The sequence below is a fragment of the Salmo trutta genome, unplaced genomic scaffold (genome assembly GCF_901001165.1).
Source record: "Salmo trutta unplaced genomic scaffold, fSalTru1.1, whole genome shotgun sequence".
Classification (NCBI taxonomy): Eukaryota; Metazoa; Chordata; class Actinopteri; order Salmoniformes; family Salmonidae; genus Salmo; species Salmo trutta.
In genome coordinates this window covers 137,252-157,411 of record NW_021822178.1, presented here as the reverse complement: position 1 = coordinate 157,411, position 20,160 = coordinate 137,252, and the positions used below count along the sequence as shown (strand labels likewise).

General features: G+C 47.8%; 1 protein-coding gene across 1 annotated transcript in view; it reads left to right on the top strand.

The window, feature by feature from the left end:
• Nucleotides 1-3,301: 3,301 nt before the first annotated feature.
• LOC115180810 (stimulated by retinoic acid gene 8 protein homolog) overlaps nucleotides 3,302-20,160 on the top strand; it is a 28,832-nt gene continuing 11,973 nt past the window's right edge. The window contains exons 1-6 of the mRNA XM_029742964.1: nucleotides 3,302-3,418; nucleotides 3,644-3,822; nucleotides 13,099-13,174; nucleotides 13,268-13,349; nucleotides 14,125-14,289; nucleotides 17,397-17,691. Of these exons, the coding sequence (XP_029598824.1) occupies nucleotides 3,649-3,822; nucleotides 13,099-13,174; nucleotides 13,268-13,349; nucleotides 14,125-14,289; nucleotides 17,397-17,691 (792 nt within the window). The 5' untranslated portion in view covers nucleotides 3,302-3,418; nucleotides 3,644-3,648. The remainder of the gene's footprint in view (nucleotides 3,419-3,643; nucleotides 3,823-13,098; nucleotides 13,175-13,267; nucleotides 13,350-14,124; nucleotides 14,290-17,396; nucleotides 17,692-20,160) is intronic.

Genomic DNA, 20,160 nt, shown 5'->3' with positions numbered 1-20,160 from the left:
ACCGCTGCTAACTACTACCGCTGCTACCTACTACTGCTAACTACCGCTGCTAACTACTACTGCTTCTACCCTACTGCTGCTACCTACTGCTGCTGCTACCTACTGCTGCTACCTACCTCTGCTACCTACCTCTGCTACCTACCTCTGCAACCTACCTCTGCTACCCTACCGCTGCTACCTGCCGCTGCTACCTGCCGCTGCTACTCTACCGCTGCTACCCTACCGCTGCTACTCTTCCGCTGCTACCTGCCGCTGCTACCCTACCGCTGCTACCTACTCCTGCTACCTACTGCTGCTACCTAACGCTTCTACCCACCGCTGCTACCCTACCGCTGCTACCCTACCACTGCTACCTACTGCTGCTACCTACCTCTGCTACCCTACTGCTGCTACTTACCGCTTCTACTCTACCGCTGCTACCTGCCGCTGCTACCTGCCGCTGCTACCCTAACACTGCTACTCTACCGCTGCTACCTGCCGCTTCTACCTGCCGCTTCTACCCTACCGCTGCTAACTACTACTGCTGCTACCCTACCGCTGCTAACTACTACTGCTGCTACCTACTACTGCTAACTACCGCTGCTAACTACTACCGCTGCTACCTACTACTGCTAACTACCGCTGCTAACTACTACCGCTGCTACCTACTACTGCTAACTACCGCTGCTAACTACTACTGCTGCTACCCTACTGCTGCTACCTACTGCTGCTAACTACTACTGCTGCTACCTACTACTGCTAACTACCGCTGCTAACTACTACCGCTGCTACCTACTACTGCTAACTACCGCTGCTAACTACTACTGCTTCTACCCTACTGCTGCTACCTACTGCTGCTGCTACCTACTGCTGCTACCTACTGCTGCTGCTACCTACCGCTGCTACCTACTGCTGCTGCTACCCTACCACTTCTACCTGCCGCTGCTACCCTACCACTGCTACCCTACCACTGCTACCTACCGCTTCTACCTGCCGCTGCTACCTACCGCTGCTGCTACCCTACCACTTCTACCTGCCGCTGCTACCCTACCACTGCTATCTACCGCTTCTACCTGCCGCTGCTACCTGCCGCTGCTACCTACCGCTGCTACCTACTGCTGCTGCTACCCTACCGCTTCTACCTGCCGCTGCTACCCTACCACTGCTACCTACCGCTTCTACCTGCCGCTGCTACCTACCGCTGCTGCTACCCTACCACTTCTACCTGCCGCTGTAACCCTACCGCTGCTATCTACCGCTTCTACCTGCCGCTGCTACCTGCCGCTGCTACCTGCCGCTTCTACCTGTCGCTGCTACCCTACCGCTGCTACCTGCTGCTTCTACCTGTCGCTGCTACCTGCCGCTGCTACCTGCCGCTCTACCCTACCACTGCTACTCTACCGCTGCTACCTACCGCTGCTTCCCTTCCGCTGCTACTCTACTGCTGCTACCCTACCACTGCTACCTACCGCTGCTACCTACCGCTGCTAACTACTACTGCTGCTGCTAACTACTACTGCTAACTACCGCTGCTAACTACTACCGCTGCTACCTAGTACTGCTAACTACCGCTGCTAACTACTACCGCTGCTACCTACTACTGCTAACTACCGCTGCTAACTACTACTGCTCCTACCCTACTGCTGCTACCTACTGCTGCTGCTACCTACTGCTGCTACCCTACTGCTGCTAACTACTACTGCTGCTACCTACTACTGCTAACTACCGCTGCTAACTACTACCGCTGCTACCTACTACTGCTAACTACCGCTGCAACTACTACTGCTTCTACCCTACTGCTGCTACCTACTGCTGCTGCTACCTACTGCTGCTACCTACCGCTGCTACTCTACCGCTTCTACCTGCCTCTTCTACCTGCCGCTGCTACTCTACCGCTGCTACCTGCCGCTGCTACCCTACCGCTGCTACTCTACCGCTGCTACCTGCCGCTGCTACCTGCCGCTGCTACCTACCGCTGCTAACTACTACTGCTGCTACCTACTGCTGCTAACTACTACTGCTAACTACTGCTGCTAACTACTACTGCTGCTACCCTACTGCTGCTAATTACTACTGCTGCTACCTACTACTGCTAACTACCGCTGCTAACTACTACTGCTTCTACCCTACTGCTGCTGCTACCTACTGCTGCTACCTACTGCTGCTGCTACCTACCGCTGCTACCTACTACTGCTAACTACCGCTGCTAACTACTACCGCTGCTACCTACTACTGCTAACTACCGCTGCTAACTACTACTGCTACCTACTGCTGCTACCTACTGCTGCTGCTACCTACCGCTTCTACCCTACCGCTGCTACCTACTGCTGCTACCTACTGTATCTCCATACTGCTGCAACCTACTGTATCTCCATACCGCTGCTACCTACTGTATCTCCATACTGCTGCTACCTACTGTATCTCCATACCGCTGCGACCTACTGTATCTCCATACCGCTGCTACCTACTGTATCTCCATACCGCTGCTACCTACTGTATCTCCATACCGCTGCTACCTACTGTAACTCCATACCGCTGCTACCTACTGTATCTCCATACCGCTGCTACCTACTGTAACTCCATATCGCTGCTACCTACTGTATCTCCATACCGCTGCTACCTACTGTATCTCCATACTGCTGCTACCTACTGTATCTCCATACCGCTGCTACCTACTGTATCTCCATACCGCTGCTACCTACTGTATCTCCATACCGCTGCTACCTACTGTATCTCCATACTGCTGCTACCTACTTTATCTCCATACCGCTGCTACCTACTGTATCCCATTCCGCTGCTACCTACTGTATCTCCATACCGCTGCTACCTACTGTATCTCCATACCGCTGCTACCTACTGTATCTCCATACCGCTGCTACCTACTGTATCTCCATACTGCTGCTACCTACTGTATCTCCATACCGCTGCTACCTACTGTATCTCCATACCGCTGCTACCTACTGTATCTCCATACCGCTGCTACCTACTGTATCTCCATACCGCTGCTACCTACTGTATCTCCATACTGCTGCTACCTACTGTATCTCCATACTGCTGCTACCTACTGTATCTCCATACTGCTGCTACCTACTGTATCACCATACTGCTGCTACCTACTGTATCTCCATACCGCTGCTACCTACTGTATCTCCATACCGCTGCTACCTACTGTATCTCCATACCGCTGCTACCTACTGTATCTCCATACTGCTGCTACCTACTGTATCTCCATACTGCTGCTACCTACTGTATCTCCATACCGCTGCTACCTACTGTATCTCCATACTGCATCTCCATACTGCTGCTACCTACTGTATATTTCCATACTGCTGCTACCTACTGTATCTCCATACTGCTGCTACCTTTCTGTTAATTTGCCATAACAATTAACAGAAAACGTGGACAGTTTTCTAACATACATTTATAAAAGATTTCAAAGGTAAGGAAGCAACATATTAAGGTCTTTGGCTATATTTTCGAAATCTATACTAACTTAATCAAGTAGCTAAAACGTTAGCTAGCTAACCATTAGCATCTAACGTGAACGTTAGCCATCAGTGCTAGGTCGCCATCTTGTTTTCCCCCCTCCCGATCGATATATAACCCTAACAACGGGAAGAGAAACAACTCGATTAACCAGTGTGGTGTCGCATTTTACCGTCAGTCAGGATGTCCAGTCGAGGTTGTGCGGGTCCGTCCGGGCTCCGGAGGAAGCGGGACACCGAGGAGCACCAGAAGGAGAGGAGACGGGCTCTGCAGGCCCGACACCGAGCCAACCTAGCCACCCTGTTCGAGACGCTCAAAACCGTCGTCTGTCCCACATCCAACAAGATGCCTGCTAAGGTAGCTAACTACATGGCTAACAATCTGAACTATCATCCTGTCCTCTCCTTCATGTGTAGCTACTGGTGTCAAAACATTTTTGGTCAGTTACTATGGAGCAACTAGTTAGCTAACTAACTGTTGCTGGGTAGAGAGGGTGTTATTTGGGGCTAACTGTTGCTGGGTAGAGAGGGTGTGATTTGGGGCTAGCTAACTAACTGTTGCTGTGTAGAGAGTGTTATTTGGGGCTAGCTAACTAACTGTTGCTGGGTAGAGAGGGTGTGATTTGGGGCTAGCTAACTGTTGCTGGGTAGAGAGAGTGTGATTTGGGGCTAGCTAACTACTGTTGCTGGGTGGAGAGTGTGATTTGGGGCTAGCTAACTGTTGCTGGGTAGAGAGAGTGTGATTTGGGGCTAGCTAACTACTGTTGCTGGGTGGAGAGGGTGTGATTTGGGGCTAGCTAACTAACTGTTGCTGGGTAGAGAGGGTGTGATTTGGGGCTAGCTAACTAACTGTTGCTGGGTAGAGAGGGTGTGATTTGGGGCTAGCTAACTGTTGCTGGGTAGAGAGGGTGTGATTTGGGGCTAGCTAACTAACTGTTGCTGTGTAGAGAGTGTTATTTGGGGCTAGCTAACTAACTGTTGCTGGGTAGAGAGAGTGTGATTTGGGGCTAGCTAACTACTGTTGCTGGGTAGAGAGAGTGTGATTTGGGGCTAGCTAACTAACTGTTGCTGGGTAGAGAGAGTGTGATTTGGGGCTAGCTAACTACTGTTGCTGGGTAGAGAGAGTGTGATTTGGGGCTAGCTAACTAACTGTTGCTGGGTAGAGAGAGTGTGATTTGGGGCTAGCTAACTAACTGTTGCTGGGTAGAGAGTGTGATTTGGGGCTAGCTAACTAACTGTTGCTGGGTAGAGAGGGTGTGATTTGGGGCTAGCTAACTAATTGTTGCTGGGTGGAGAGAGTGTGATTTGGGGCTAGCTAACTAACTGTTGCTGGGTAGAGAGGGTGTGATTTGGGGCTAACTGTTGCTGGGTAGAGAGAGTTTGATTTGGGGCTAGCTAACTGTTGCTGGGTAGAGAGTGTGATTTGGAGCTAGCTAACTAACTGTTGCTGGGTAGAGAGAGCGTGATTTGGGGCTAACTAACTAACTGTTGCTGGGTAGAGAGAGTGTGATTTGGGGCTAGCTAACTAACTGTTTCTGGGTAGAGAGTGTGATTTGGGGCTAGCTAACTAACTGTTGCTGGGTAGAGAGAGTGATTTGGGGCTAGCTAACTAACTGTTGCTGGGTAGAGAGGGTGTGATTTGGGGCTAGCTAACTAACTGTTGCTGGGTAGAGAGGGTGTGATTTGGGGCTAGCTAACTAACTGTTGCTGGGTAGAGAGGGTGTGATTTGGGGCTAGCTAACTAACTGTTGCTGGGTAGAGAGGGTGTGATTTGGGGCTAGCTAACTAACTGTTGCTGGGTAGAGAGGGTGTGATTTGGGGCTAGCTAGCTAACTGTTGCTGGGTAGAGAGAGTGTGATTTCGGGCTAGCTAACTAACTGTTGCTGGGTAGAGAGGGTGTGATTTGGGGCTAGCTAACTACTGTTGCTGGGTAGAGAGAGTGTGATTTGGGGCTAGCTAACTAACTTGCTGTGTAGAGAGTGTTATTTGGGGCTAGCTAACTAACTGTTGCTGGGCAGAGAGGGTGTGATTTGGGGCTAGCTAACTGTTGCTGGGTAGAGAGAGTGTGATTTGGGGCTAGCTAACTACTGTTGCTGGGTAGAGAGTGTGATTTGGGGCTAGCTAACTAACTGTTGCTGGGTAGAGAGAGAGTGTGATTTGGGGCTAGCTAACTAACTGTTGCTGGGTAGAGAGGGTGTGATTTAGGGCTAGCTAACTACTGTTGCTGGGTAGAGAGGGTGTGATTTGGAGCTAGCTAACTAACTGTTGCTGGGTAGAGAGTGTGATTTGGAGCTAGCTAACTACTGTTGCTGGGTAGAGAGAGTGTGATTTGGGGCTAGCTAACTACTGTTGCTGGGTAGAGAGAGGGTGATTTGGGGCTAGCTAACTAACTGTTGCTGTGTAGAGAGTGTTATTTGGGGCTAGCTAACTAACTGTTGCTGGGCAGAGAGGGTGTGATTTGGAGCTAGCTAACTAACTGTTGCTGGGTAGAGAGTGTGATTTGGAGCTAGCTAACTAACTGTTTCTGGGTAGAGAGTGTGATTTGGAGTTAGCTAACTAACTGTTGCTGGGTAGAGAGTGTGATTTGGGGCTAGCTAACTAACTGTTGCTGGGTAGAGAGAGTGTGATTTGGGGCTAGCTAACTAACTGTTGCTGGGTAGAGAGAGTGTGATTTGGGGCTAGCTAACTAACTGTTGCTGGGTAGAGAGGGTGTGATTTGGGGCTAACTGTTGCTGGGTAGAGAGAGTTTGATTTGGGGCTAGCTAACTGTTGCTGGGTAGAGAGAGTGTGATTTGGAGCTAGCTAACTAACTGTTGCTGGGTAGAGAGGGTGTGATTTGGGGCTAACTAACTGTTGCTGGGTAGAGAGTGTGATTTGGGGCTAGCTAACTGTTGCTGGGTAGAGAGGGTGTGATTTGGGGCTAGCTAACTAACTGTTGCTGGGTAGAGAGTGTGATTTGGGGCTAGCTAACTAACTGTTGCTGGGTAGAGAGAGTGATTTGGGGCTAGCTAACTAACTGTTGCTGGGTAGAGAGGGTGTGATTTGGGGCTAGCTAACTAACTGTTGCTGGGTAGAGAGGGTGTGATTTGGGGCTAGCTAACTAACTGTTGCTGGGCAGAGAGGGTGTGATTTGGGGCTAGCTAACTAACTGTTGCTGGGTAGAGAGGGTGTGATTTGAGGCTAGCTAGCTAACTGTTGCTGGGTCGAGAGAGTGTGATTTCGGGCTAGCTAACTAACTGTTGCTGGGTAGAGAGGGTGTGATTTGGGGCTAGCTAACTACTGTTGCTGGGTAGAGAGAGTGTGATTTGGAGCTAGCTAACTAACTGTTGCTGGGTGGAGAGGGTGTGATTTGGAGCTAGCTAACTAACTGTTGCTGGGTAGAGAGTGTGATTTGGAACTAGCTAACTACTGTTGCTGGGTAGAGAGTGTGATTTGGAGCTAGCTAACTAACTGTTTCTGGGTAGAGAGTGTGATTTGGAGTTAGCTAACTAACTGTTGCTGGGTAAAGAGTGTGATTTGGGGCTAGCTAACTAACTGTTGCTGGGTAGAGAGAGTGTGATTTGGGGCTAGCTAACTAACTGTTGCTGGGTAGAGAGAGTGGGATTTGGGGCTAGCTAACTAACTGTTGCTGGGTAGAGAGGGTGTGATTTGGGGCTAACTGTTGCTTGGTAGAAAGAGTGTTATTTGGGGCTAGCTAACTACTGTTGCTGGGTAGAGAGTGTAAATTTGGGGCTAGCTAACTGTTGCTGGGTAGAGAGGGTGTGATTTGGGGCTAGCTAACTACTGTTGCTGGGTAATGAGAGTGTGATTTGGAGCTAGGTAACTAACTGTTGCTGGGTTGAGAGGGTGTGATTTGGAGCTAGCTAACTAACTGTTGCTGGGTAGAGAGTGTGATTTGGAGCTAGCTAACTACTGTTGCTGGGTAGAGAGGGTGTGATTTGGGGCTAGCTAACTAACTGTTGCTGGGTAGAGAGGGTGTGATTTGGGGCTAACTGTTGCTGGGTAGAGAGAGTTTGATTTGGGGCTAGCTAACTGTTGCTGGGTAGAGAGAGTGTGATTTGGAGCTAGCTAACTAACTGTTGCTGGGTAGAGAGGGTGTGATTTGGGGCTAGCTAACTAACTGTTGCTGGGTAGAGAGGGTGTGATTTGGGGCTAGCTAGCTAACTGTTGCTGGGTAGAGAGAGTGTGATTTGGGGCTGGCTAACTACTGTTGCTGGGTGGAGAGTGTGATTTGGGGCTAGCTAACTAACTGTTGCTGGGTGGAGAGGGTGTGATTTGGGGCTAGCTAACTAACTGTTGCTGGGTAGAGAGAGTGTGATTTGGGGCTAGCTAACTACTGTTGCTGGGTAGAGAGTGTGATTTGGGGCTAGCTAACTGTTGCTGGGTAGAGAGAGTTTGATTTGGGGCTAGCTAACTGTTGCTGGGTAGAGAGAGTGTGATTTGGAGCTAGCTAACTAACTGTTGCTGGGTAGAGAGAGTGTGATTTGGGGCTAGCTAACTAACTGTTGCTGGGTAGAGAGTGTGATTTGGGGCTAGCTAACTGTTGCTGGGTAGAGAGGGTGTGATTTGGGGCTAACTGTTGCTGGGAAGAGTGTGATTTGGAGCTAGCTAACTGTTGCTGGGTAGAGAGTGTGTGATTTGGGGCTAACTGTTGCTGGGTAGAGAGAGTGTGATTTGGGGCTAGCTAACTAACTGTTGCTGGGAAGAGAGTGTGATTTGGGGCTAGCTAACTAACTGTTGCTGGGAAGAGAGTGTGATTTGGGGCTAACTGTTGCTGGGTGGAGAGAGTGATTTCAGGCTAGTAACTGTTGCTGGGTAGAGAGATTGATTTGGGGCTAACTGTTGCTGGGTAGAGAGTGTGATTTGGGGCTAACTGTTGCTGGTTAGAGAGTGTGATTTGGGGCTAGCTAACTACTGTTGCTGAGTAGAGAGAGTGTGATTTGGGGCTAGCTAACTAACTGTTGCTGGGTAGAGAGAGTGTGATTTGGGGCTAGCTAACTAACTGTTGCTGGGTTGAGAGAGTGTGATTTGGGGCTAGCTAACTAACTGTTGCTGGGTAGAGAGAGTGATTTGGGGCTAGCTAGCTAACTGTTGCTGGGTAGAGAGAGTGATTTGGGGCTAGCTAGCTAACTGTTGCTGAGTAGAGAGAGGGTGATTTGGGGCTAGCTAACTGTTGCTGAGTAGAGAGAGTGTGATTTGGGGCTAGCTAACTGTTGCTGGGTAGAGAGTGTGATTTGGGGCTAGCTAACTGTTGCTGGGTAGAGAGAGTGTGATTTGGGGCTAGCTAACTAACTGTTGCTGGGTAGAGAGTGTGATTTGGGGCTAACTGTTGCTGGGTAGAGAGTGTGATTTGGGGCTAACTGTTGCTGGTTAGAGAGTGTGATTTGGGGCTAGCTAACTACTGTTGCTGAGTAGAGAGAGTGTGATTTGGGGCTAGCTAACTAACTGTTGCTGGGTAGAGAGGGTGTGATTTGGGGCTAGCTAACTAACTGTTGCTGGGTTGAGAGAGTGTGATTTGGGGCTAGCTAACTAACTGTTGCTGGGTAGAGAGAGTGATTTGGGGCTAGCTAGCTAACTGTTGCTGAGTAGAGAGAGGGTGATTTGGGGCTAGCTAACTGTTGCTGAGTAGAGAGAGTGTGATTTGGGGCTAGCTAACTGTTGCTGGGTAGAGAGTGTGATTTGGGGCTAGCTAACTAACTGTTGCTGGGTAGAGAGAGGGTGATTTGGGGCTAGCTAACTGTTGCTTGGTAGAGAGGGTGTGATTTGGGGCTAGCTAACTGTTGCTGGGTAGAGAGTGTGATTTGGGGCTAGCTAACTAACTGTTGCTGGGTAGAGAGTGTGATTTGGGGCTAACTGTTGCTGGGTAGAGCGTGTGATTTGGGGCTAGCTGGCTACTCACAGTGAATTTTAGGGTGAACACTTTTCCCGCATTTTGGCCCTCTGTCACTCGTCCCATAACCAAGCAGTCATGTCCCGCATTTTATCAACAAATTCAAACACAGCTAATTTAGATTCTTTTTTTTGATTTTTCCGTATTTCAGTCAGTTGCTAGTAAGATTTAAAAGCTGTTCAGGGTCATGATGGGGCAGCAGGTAGTCTAGGTGTTAGAGCGTTGGGCCAGTAACCAGCAGGTAGTCTAGTGGTTAGAGCATTGGGCCAGTAACCAGCAGGTAGCCTAGTGGTTAGAGCGTTGGGCCAGTAACCAGCAGGTAGCCTAGTGGTTAGAGCGTTGGGCCAGTAACCAGCAGGTAGCCTAGTGGTTAGAGCGTTGGGCTAGTAACCAGCAGGTAGTCTAGTGGTTAGAGCGTTGGGCCAGTAACCAGCAGGTAGCCTAGTGGTTAGAGCGTTGGGCCAGTAACCAGCAGGTAGTCTAGTGGTTAGAGCGTTGGGCCAGTAACCAGCAGGTAGCCTAGTGGTTAGAGCATTGGGCCAGTAACCAGCAGGTAGCCTAGTGGTTAGAGCGTTGGGCCAGTAACCAGCAGGTAGCCTAGTGGTTAGAGCGTTGGGCCAGTAACCAGCAGGTAGTCTAGTGGTTAGAGCGTTGGGCCAGTAACCAGCAGGTAGCCTAGTGGTTAGAGCGTTGGGCCAGTAACCAGCAGGTAGCCTAGGTGTTAGAGCGTTGGGCCAGTAACCAGCAGGTAGTCTAGTGGTTAGAGCGTTGGGCCAGTAACCAGCAGGTAGCCTAGTGGTTTAGAGCGTTGGGCCAGTAACCAGCAGGTAGTCTAGTGGTTAGAGCGTTGGGCCAGTAACCAGCAGGTAGCCTAGTGGTTAGAGCGTTGGGCCAGTAACCAGCAGGTAGCCTAGTGGTTAGAGCGTTGGGCCAGTAACCAGCAGGTAGTCTAGTGGTTAGAGCGTTGGGCCAGTAACCAGCAGGTAGCCTAGTGGTTAGAGCGTTGGGCCAGTAACCAGCAGGTAGTCTAGTGGTTAGAGCGTTGGGCCAGTAACCAGCAGGTAGTCTAGGTGTTAGAGCATTGGGCCAGTAACTAAAAGGTTGCTAGATCGAATCCCTGAGCTGACAAGTGTTAAAGTTGCGTCTATTCGTGTCTGGTATCAGAACAAAATAGTCAGCACATAGTAACTTCTGATTTAGCTGTACTTGAATTAATGCAAACACGTGTGTGGTAAATATGTCGTTCGTATATACGGTCTCTCTGTGACACCTCGCAGGGCAGACAGAAGAAGAGAACGACACATCCTATTGTTCTCTCTTATATACTCTGACAGAGATAGTTCCTGCTCACTGCTGGCCTGTCAGAGGGAGGAGGAGCCTGGTTTAAACTTGCTCCTCCTATCGTCGGCGTGCAGGCTGGTCCCAGCCTCGTGACGCACTTCCTGTTGCCGGTTGTAGTTCTTCAACAGTTGATTTATCCGTAGTTTATATACTTAATATTGTAGCATAGCTTCCCCGGGTTATTATAAAGGTTATGCATACAAATAGCCAGTTCAACCCTAACACAAGGTACAAATCTGTCGTTCTGAACAAGACAGTTAACCCACTGTTGCCCTGTTAGGTCGTCATTGTAAATAAGAATTTGTTCTTAATTTAAAAAATGTTGGTTCCAGACTTGGTGCATTGGTCGGTCCCTCCAGGATTTTGCGCCATTTTTTGTGTGATTTCTGCTGACAAAAATGCTTGATTTTGCGGCAGCTTTTCAGAAATTCTGTGATACATTTTGTTATGTTTTTTTTTTTTTCTCACTTTAATTTCATATAAAGCAATACAAAGTAATATGTGCTCAGTTTTAGGAGGATTTTAAGCAGAATACATAATACAAAAACAATTAGAAACATCTATAGTGCTCAATTTAGTTTATTTTCCTGAACAAACAGCTCCGTCATAATCCACACACACCTCTCCATCAGGATTGGGGTTTACTATCAACACCAGATGCACCTCCCATTCCCACTCTCTCTCTAAAACCCCCCCCCCCAAATAGATTCAAAGCTGATCAATCGCTTTCCATTTGAGGATCGATATTTTGTTTTGCATAAGTTGACTTCAAAATACCTTTTTTCTGAAAGGGTCGTAAGGGAGATAAAAAAACAACTGAGAAGGTAAAATAGTGTATTGTGGTCGATATGTACTTTTAAAACAGCATTACCATTTTTTTTTTAATCCAGAAAGATTGTTCTTTCGTGATCCGTATTACGTTTTACAGAGAGTTTAAAACGGCAAAGCTGACAAATTACACTCAGTGTTTTGAGCAGCTCTCTCCATAGACAGACTGGGGAGAACAGAGTACCGACCACCCTACTAAAGCCAAGGTTAGCGGAGTACCGACCACCCTACTAAAGCCAAGGTTAGAGGAGTACCGACCACCCTACTAAAGCCAAGGTTAGCGGAGTACCGACCACCCTACTAAAGCCAAGGTTAGCGGAGTACCGACCACCCTACTAAAGCCAAGGTTAGCGGAGTAACCGACCACCCTACTAAAGCCAAGGTTAGCGGAGTACCGACCACCCTACTAAAGCCAAGGTTAGCGGAGTACCGACCACCCTACTAAAGCCGAGGTTAGCGGAGTACCGACCACCCTACTAAAGCCAAGGTTAGCGGAGTACCGACCACCCTACTAAAGCCAAGGTTAGCGGAGTACCGACCACCCTACTAAAGCCAAGGTTAGCGGAGTACCGACCACCCTACTAAAGCCAAGGTTAGCGGAGTACCGACCACCCTACTAAAGCCAAGGTTAGCGGAGTACCGACCACCCTACTAAAGCCGAGGTTAGCGGAGTACCGACCACCCTACTAAAGCCGAGGTTAGCGGAGTACCGACCACCCTACTAAAGCCAAGGTTAGCGGAGTACCGACCACCCTACTAAAGCCGAGGTTAGCGAGTACCGACCACCCCTACTAAAGCCGAGGTTAGCGGAGTACCGACCACCCTACTAAAGCCAAGGTTAGCGGAGTACCGACCACCCTACTAAAGCCAAGGTTAGCGGAGTACCGACCACCCTACTAAAGCCGAGGTTAGCGGAGTACCGACCACCCTACTAAAGCCAAGGTTAGCGGATTAAAAGTTTGAGTAAAACGCCACTCACCTTGATTTTTTCAGCGCTTGTCACGGTCTTCCCTGCTACCACTGTAGTCATGGTGATCTGCCACCGCTGTGGGAACTGTTCTGACATTCTCATGTGCTTTGCTGATTCGAAGTTACTGTTTACTGTCGACTTTCTCTAGTTTCCAAAAACATCTTCACCTACCTGGCGGTGCAGGTAGATATTCACCTACCTGGCCGTGCAGGTAGATCTTCACCTACCTGGCCATGCAGGTAGATATTCACCTACCTGGCCGTGCAGGTAGATATTCACCTACCTGGCCGTGCAGGTAGATATTCACCTACCTGGCCGTGCAGGTAGATCTTCACCAACCTGGCGGTGCAGGTAGATCTTCACCTACCTGGCGGTGCAGGTAGATCTTCACCTACCTGGCGGTGCAGATAGATCTTCACCTACCTGGCGGTGCAGGTAGATCTTCACCTACCTGGCGGTGCAGGTAGATCTTCACCTACCTGGCGGTGCAGGTAGATCTTCACCTACCTGGTGATAAATTGGTATTAAGGATCAGATAAAAGTGGAAACTTCAGTTGAATGTTTTGTATTGTAAAGTGTCATTGTAATGTTGTCTGGTCGGTCAGTGGAAGATCTTGGACCATGCCAAAGGATTTCTCAAAGAGCAGGAAGCCTACCTGAGCAGACTGATGCTACTGAAAGGTGAGAGGAACCCTGGGACATTTGATGTGTACAGAAAAAAAAACATGTTCTGTGATTTAAGTGAGCAGTTTCTATTCACCGACATGTGTTTAGGGATATTCCTCGGCAATGAAGGTGGGCCGTGCAGCTTGGATGAAGTAAGAGCAGAGTACCGGAGGCTGCAGTCACACAGCAGGTACACTACCGTTGACATACACTAGATTTTTATTTAACTAGGCAAGTCAGTTAAGAACAAATTCTTATTTACAATGACGGTCTAGGAACAGTGGGTTAACTGCCTTGTTCAGGGGGCAGAACGACTGATTTTTTACCTTGTCAGCTCGGGGATTTGATTCAGCTACCTTTTGGTTACTGGCCCAACGCTCTAACCACTAGGCTACCTGCCGCCCCCATAGATACTGGTGCAAAGCCTGGGTGGCAGGTAGCCTAGCGGGTTTAAGAGCTGTGGGTCAGTAACTGAAAGGTTGCTGGTTTGAATCCCCGAGCTGGCAAGGTGGGGGAAAAAATCTTCCGTTCTGCCCTTGATCAAGGCAGTTAACAACAGCAGCTCCCGCAGCCCCACTGCCCCTCTCTGAGTCAGAGGGGTTAAATGCTGAAGACACATTTCAGTTGAACAACTGCCTAGGTATCCCCTTTCCCTAAGTACAGCGTGCCACCTGCAGTTAGTAGAGATTACCACTGGGGGGCAGCATCTACCCATGTTATTGAACTACTACAGTTATTTATACACAATACACATATATATCAAATCAAATGTATTTATAAAGCCCTTCTTACATCAGCTGATATCTCAAAGTGCTGTACAGAAACCCAGCCTAAAACCCCCAAACAGCAAGCAATGCAGGTGTAGAAGCACGGTGGCTAGGAAAAATCAATTTCTAATGTTATTGTAGATGTCAATTAGCTTCTTTTTTTCAGTCTTACATTAAAAACCTGTCCCCTCCCCTCAGCTCCCTGCACTCCAGAAGACCTGGTGGTCAAAGACGTCATGGCGCGGCTGACAGAGAGGACCTGACTGAGACCAGCGAGGAAGACTCTGCGGAGGAGACTCTGGATGACTCCGTCCCCTCTCAGACCTCCATCAACTCTCTAACCAACATCCTGGAGTTTGAAGGGTGGGGGCTCGTTCCAGGGTTTCCGTGTCGCCGGGGAGATTTTCATTTACGGGACATTTTGAGAAATTTACCAGACCCATATGTATTGGGTGCGTTACCTGATTAGGACGTACCACCCACGGTGCTCAGAATGACAGAAATAACATGTACATTATGGTAATTCATATTACCAGAACATTTAGAATATGGTAATTCATATTACCAGAACATTTAGAATATGGTAATTCATATGAACAGAACGTTTAGAATATGGTAATTCATATGAACAGAACATTTAAAATATGGTAATTCATATTAACAGAACATTTAGAATATGGTAATTCATATTAGCAGAACATTTAGAATATGGTAATTCATATTACCAGAACATTTAGAATATGGTAATTCATATTACCAGAACATTTAGAATATGGTAATTCATATTAACAGAACCTTTAGAATATGGTAATTCATATTAACATGCAAGTCAAGGATGCAACAGCGATGTACGTTTGTTCTTACTGAATTCTGATGTTCACTTTGAAGATGTTAACAAGACGAGCAACGAACAGCAACATCGCTAGCCGATGTCAATCTACTATAGTAGAAACGTGTAGGCTACCTATTCTATTGGTCAGCTTGTCGAGGAAGAAATAGCCTGTTCCAAACAGACTCTGGGACAGTTTTGGGACAGTTTTGAGACGAAAAATCCCAGATTCATACAACCAGTAGGCCTAGGATATATAGGAATTGTGATCCAGTGAATTATAAGTGAAATAATCTGTCTGTAAACAATAGTTGGAGAAATGACTTGTGTCATGCACAAAGTAGATGTCCTAACCGACTTGCCAAAACTATAGTTTGTTAACAAGAAATTTGTGGAGTGGTTGAAAAAACGAGTTTTAATGACTCCAAACTCAGTGTATGTTAACTTCCCACTGACTTCAACTGTATCTATTTTAAATGCAACAGATCAGAACGTTTTAGCTTAAAAATATTGCTAAACTATTATTTCTTCACATTGTATAACTGCAGCAATGTGCACAAGGCAGCAGGCTGTGAGCCACGAACGTTCGTTCCATAACGCAGTTAGTGCAAAAACAACGTTGTCTAAAGGCCACTGCGACATGCTAGCGGTTTCATGTGACGGAGATTAAACCCTCCGTTAGATTACGTAGAACGAGGAGGAGATCTAATAGGCAAGATAAGAACATTGGCTCATAATTTGTAGTAAAACGTTACAACTTTCAACCATTTAAGTATTAAGTTTCCAAAATGCATACTGCCTCCAGCTCATTGCAAAGTGGTGTGTCGTCAGGCTTCCAACAGTTTGACGCCGCGTTCAAAACAACTCGGGGAAATCTCTTGACATCAGTGCGTTCGTTCAAGGAAACTGGGGGGGAAAAATAGTTTTGAATGGTCATCCAACTCGCAACTCGCAAACTCTGGAACTCTCAGACACTCTTTCTAGAGCTCCGACCTTTTTGACCTGAAGGTCACCGACGTCGTGATTTGATCTGGTATTTTTCCAGAGTTCTCCGTTGTCTTGAAGGCACCAGAAGATGCATCAGCAGTAGCAGCTATTGTCTGTCGGGACAGATGATCCACTCAGAGGCTCTGTATCTGTAGGGTGTGATAAATATGACACATAACAGATATACTGAACACACGTGCCAATTTAATTCCACTGAATGATACAAATTAATTTATAGACCCTCAACAGTTATTGACAGTCTGATTATAGACCAAGCTACTGACAGTCAGATTATAGACCAATTTACTGACAGTCAGATTATAGACCAATTTATTGACAGTCAGATTATAGACCAATTTATTGACAGTCAGATTATAGACCAATTTATTGACAGTCAGATTATAGACCAATTTACTGACAGTCTGATTATAGACCAATTTATTGACAGTCAGATTATAGACCAATTTACTGACAGTCAGATTATAGACCAATTTACTGACAGTCAGATTATAGACCAATTTACTGACAGTCTGATTATAGACCAATTTACTGACAGTCTGATTATAGACCAATTTACTGACAGTCAGATTATAGACCAATTTACTGACAGTCAGATTATAGACCAATTTACTGACAGTCTGATTATAGACCAATTTACTGACAGTCAGATTATAGACCAATTTACTGACAGAATGAGTGACAACAGAAGATACTTTTCAAGGGACCAATTCTGTCTCCGCCTTAGTCTCAGTTGAAGCTATTCCCCCAAAATCCAAATTAATCTAAAGTCCTTTTTTTTATTAACAATCTGTCCTGCCAGAATATCACCCTTGGCTGGTTGCTTCTATTAGATGTCCTGTCTCCGTTGAGATGTTTTAACTGTCCGTAGTGCGTTGAGTTAGTGCTGTCCTGGCCTGTTACTGAGGATCAAGGATTTAGCACGAGGGGATTTATATCTGGTGGCACCGTGGGGCACCTCTGACCATGGAGAGTGATTTAAAAAGGGCTCGTTCATTTCACCAATGGTAAATTAATGTATAACCTCCATAAAACAGCGATGATGGTTCCCCTCCTGAGCTTGGTATTAGAATTTAAACTACACAATGTTGTTAAGCATAGTAGACTACAGTAATGTTGTTATCTATAGTAGAATACAGTAATGTTGTTATCTATAGTAGACTACAGTAATGTTGTTATCTATAGTATAATACAGTAATGTTGTTATCTATAGTAGACTACAGTAATGTTGTTATCTATAGTATAATACAGTAATGTTATCCATAGTAGACTACAGTAATGTTGTTATCTATAGTAGACTACAGTAATAATGGACAGTACACACAGCTCTATGCCTTACCTCTCTCTCTCTCTTTCCCCCATCCCTCCCCCTCTCTCCCCATACCTCTCTCCCCATCCCTCTCGCGCTCTCTCTCTCTCCATCCCTCTCTCTCTCTCTCCCCATCTCTCTCTCTCTCCATCCCTCTCTCTCTCTCTCCCCATCCCTCTCTCTCTCCCCCGCTATCTCTCTCTCCCTCTCTCTCTCTGCCCCATCCCTCTCTCTCTCCCCCATCCCTCTCTCTCTCCCCCATCCCTCTCTCTCTCCCTCTCTCCTCATCCCTCCCTCTGTCTCTCCCCCATCCCTCTCCCTCCCCAGGTACTTGTTGTTCTACAGACAGACACTAGAGAAGTTGGTTTGTAGCGGTGTGCTGAGCCCGGGACAGACTGGTCTGGCTGTAGTATCTGAAGCTATCTCAGGCCTGTGGGATAGCTTCTCTCCAGAGCGCCGGGCAGCCTACCAGACCTGTCACCCCCAGCAGAGCACCCTGGGCTGGGAAGGGCCGGCAGAGAGACCCCCTAATCCTGGCCCAGACACCCACCTCCACCTCACGCTCCAGCCTTCCACTCAGGCAAACAGCCAGGGAGCCTCTTCTCCTTCTCCCCATGAAGAGGTGAATACAGCTTTCCTTAAAGTGTTGGGTCGGACCTGTTTTAATGAATTATAATCAATTATTTCATTGATTACTGGATTTTAATTGATTTGGCCAAGTGGCGCAGCGGTCGAAGGCATTGCATCTCAGTGCTAGAGGCGTCACTACAGACCCTGGTTCGATCCCGGGCTGTATCACAACCCGGCAGTGATCGGGAGTCCTATAGGGCGACGCACAGCGTCGTCCGGGTTTGGCCGGGGGGGGGCCGTCAGTGTAAAATATTTGTTCTTACCTGACTTGCCTTAAATAATTTATTAAACTAGGCAAGTCAGTTAAGAACAAATTCTTATTTACAATGACGGCCTACACCTCAGTTTGGCCCCTGTCAGCTCAGCACCGGTCTCTGCTCAGTTTGGCCCCTGTCAGCTCAGCACCGGTCTCTGCTCAGTTTGGCCCCTGTCAGCTCAGCACCGGTCTCTGCTCAGTTTGGCCCCTGTCAGCTCAGCACCGGTCTCTGTTCAGTTTGGCCCCTGTCAGCTCAGCACCGGTCTCTGCTCAGTTTGGCCCCTGTCAGCTCAGCACCGGTCTCTGCTCAGTTTGGCCCCTGTCAGCTCAGCACCGGTCTCTGCTCAGCACCGGTCTCTGCTCAGTTTGGCCCCTGTCAGCTCAGCACCGGTCTCTGCTCAGTTTGGCCCCTGTCAGCTCAGCACCGGTCTCTGCTCAGTTTGGCCCCTGTCAGCTCAGCACCGGTCTCTGCTCAGTTTGGCCCCTGTCAGCTCAGCACCGGTCTCTGCTCAGCACCGGTCTCTGCTCAGTTTGGCCCCTGTCAGCTCAGCACCGGTCTCTGCTCAGTTTGGCTGCTGTCAGCTCAGCACCGGTCTCTGCTCAGTTTGGCCCCTGTCAGCTCAGCACCGGTCTCTGCTCAGTTTGGCCCCTGTCAGCTCAGCACCGGTCTCTGCTCAGTTTGGCCGCTGCGCGAGGGGGAGATGCCTGTGTGCTTCGCGGTTTACCGGATATATTTTCAGCAGTTTTCTTGAAGATCAACTCCGAGACCCAAACGCTGCAGCGCTGTCAGCCGCTGACTTGTCATTCCCACAAGCCACCACACACCACTGTCATCAAATGGACTCATGGTAGCCACAAGTTCTGACTGAGCTCAGTCGTCATGAAACGCAAATACAGCGATGAGTTTCTCTCTCTTAGTTCCACTCAAACTTTGAGAAATAACGGGGAGCGTCCACAATGTGTTTTGTGCGGGGAAGTGCTTATTAATGAGGCTCTGAAAACCAACACATTATTAAAACGACACGTCCTGACCAAACATCCACAACATGACGGTAAATCCAGGGAGTTCTTTCAGAACAGGGCAGAATGTTTCGGGAAATGGTGCTTCGGGGAAACGGTGCTTCGTGAAACAGGGTGGATCATCTACAACAGGAAGTGGTCTCCTGCCTGACTGAGAACCCACTCACACAGTTCTGGGTTGATCATCTACAACAGGAAGTGGTCTCCTGCCTGACTGAGATCCCACTCACACAGTTCTGGGTTGATCATCTACAACAGGAAGTGGTCTCCTGCCTGACTGAGATCCCACTCACACAGTTCTGGGTTGATCATCTACAACAGGAAGTGGTCTCCTGCCTGACTGAGAACCCACTCACACAGTTCTGGGTTGTTCATCTACAACAGGAAGTGGTCTCCTGTCTGACTGAGAACCCACTCACACAGTTCTGGGGTGTTCGTCTACAACAGGAAGTGGTCTCCTGCCTGACTGAGAACCCACTCACACAGTTCTGGGTTGATCATCTACAACAGGAAGTGGTCTCCTGTCTGACTGAGGAAAGCAGTAGATGTTCTGCTCCAGGTTGTGTCAGTCCGGGTTCTCAACTCTGGCGTACTTTAAAAAAACAAGGTACAGAAACAGACTCAGTGCTGAGTATGACCTCTGTGTTGCTCTAAAACTGAGTCCAGAATAGACATGCCTGTTGAAAACTTCAGTTTATTCATGTTCAGAATAAAAAATATTGTTGAATAAAAACGGCACCAGTTCAAACCTATAGTTGTTTTTTTCCCCCCAATAATACTTTCTACAGTGAGATGTACAGTAAACCTGATCATTTTTCATCTGTACTGTTATGGTCACACTATCAAAAAATGGAGCCTGTGTGTTTTGTGTTCTGTTGATCAATCATTTTATTCCAGTTCAGAATAAAACAAAAGATTGTATTTTTAACAGCACCAGTTCCAACCTAGACAGATATGTAAGAGTGTTTTTAATGAGGAGCAATGCTGCCCTACCAAGCAAAACAGGCAGTAACTGCTCGTTTGGTCTAAAATGAGTTAGTCTTTTTTTGCTACATTAACTACATGCTTAATCATGTGGACAAGTATCCTGCCTCGTATTGTGTTCAAGAGAAAATGGGGGTAATGTTAGCAGTAACTGCATAAAGATACTGTGAAACCAAAGGTAAATAAAAGCCATTTTTCCTC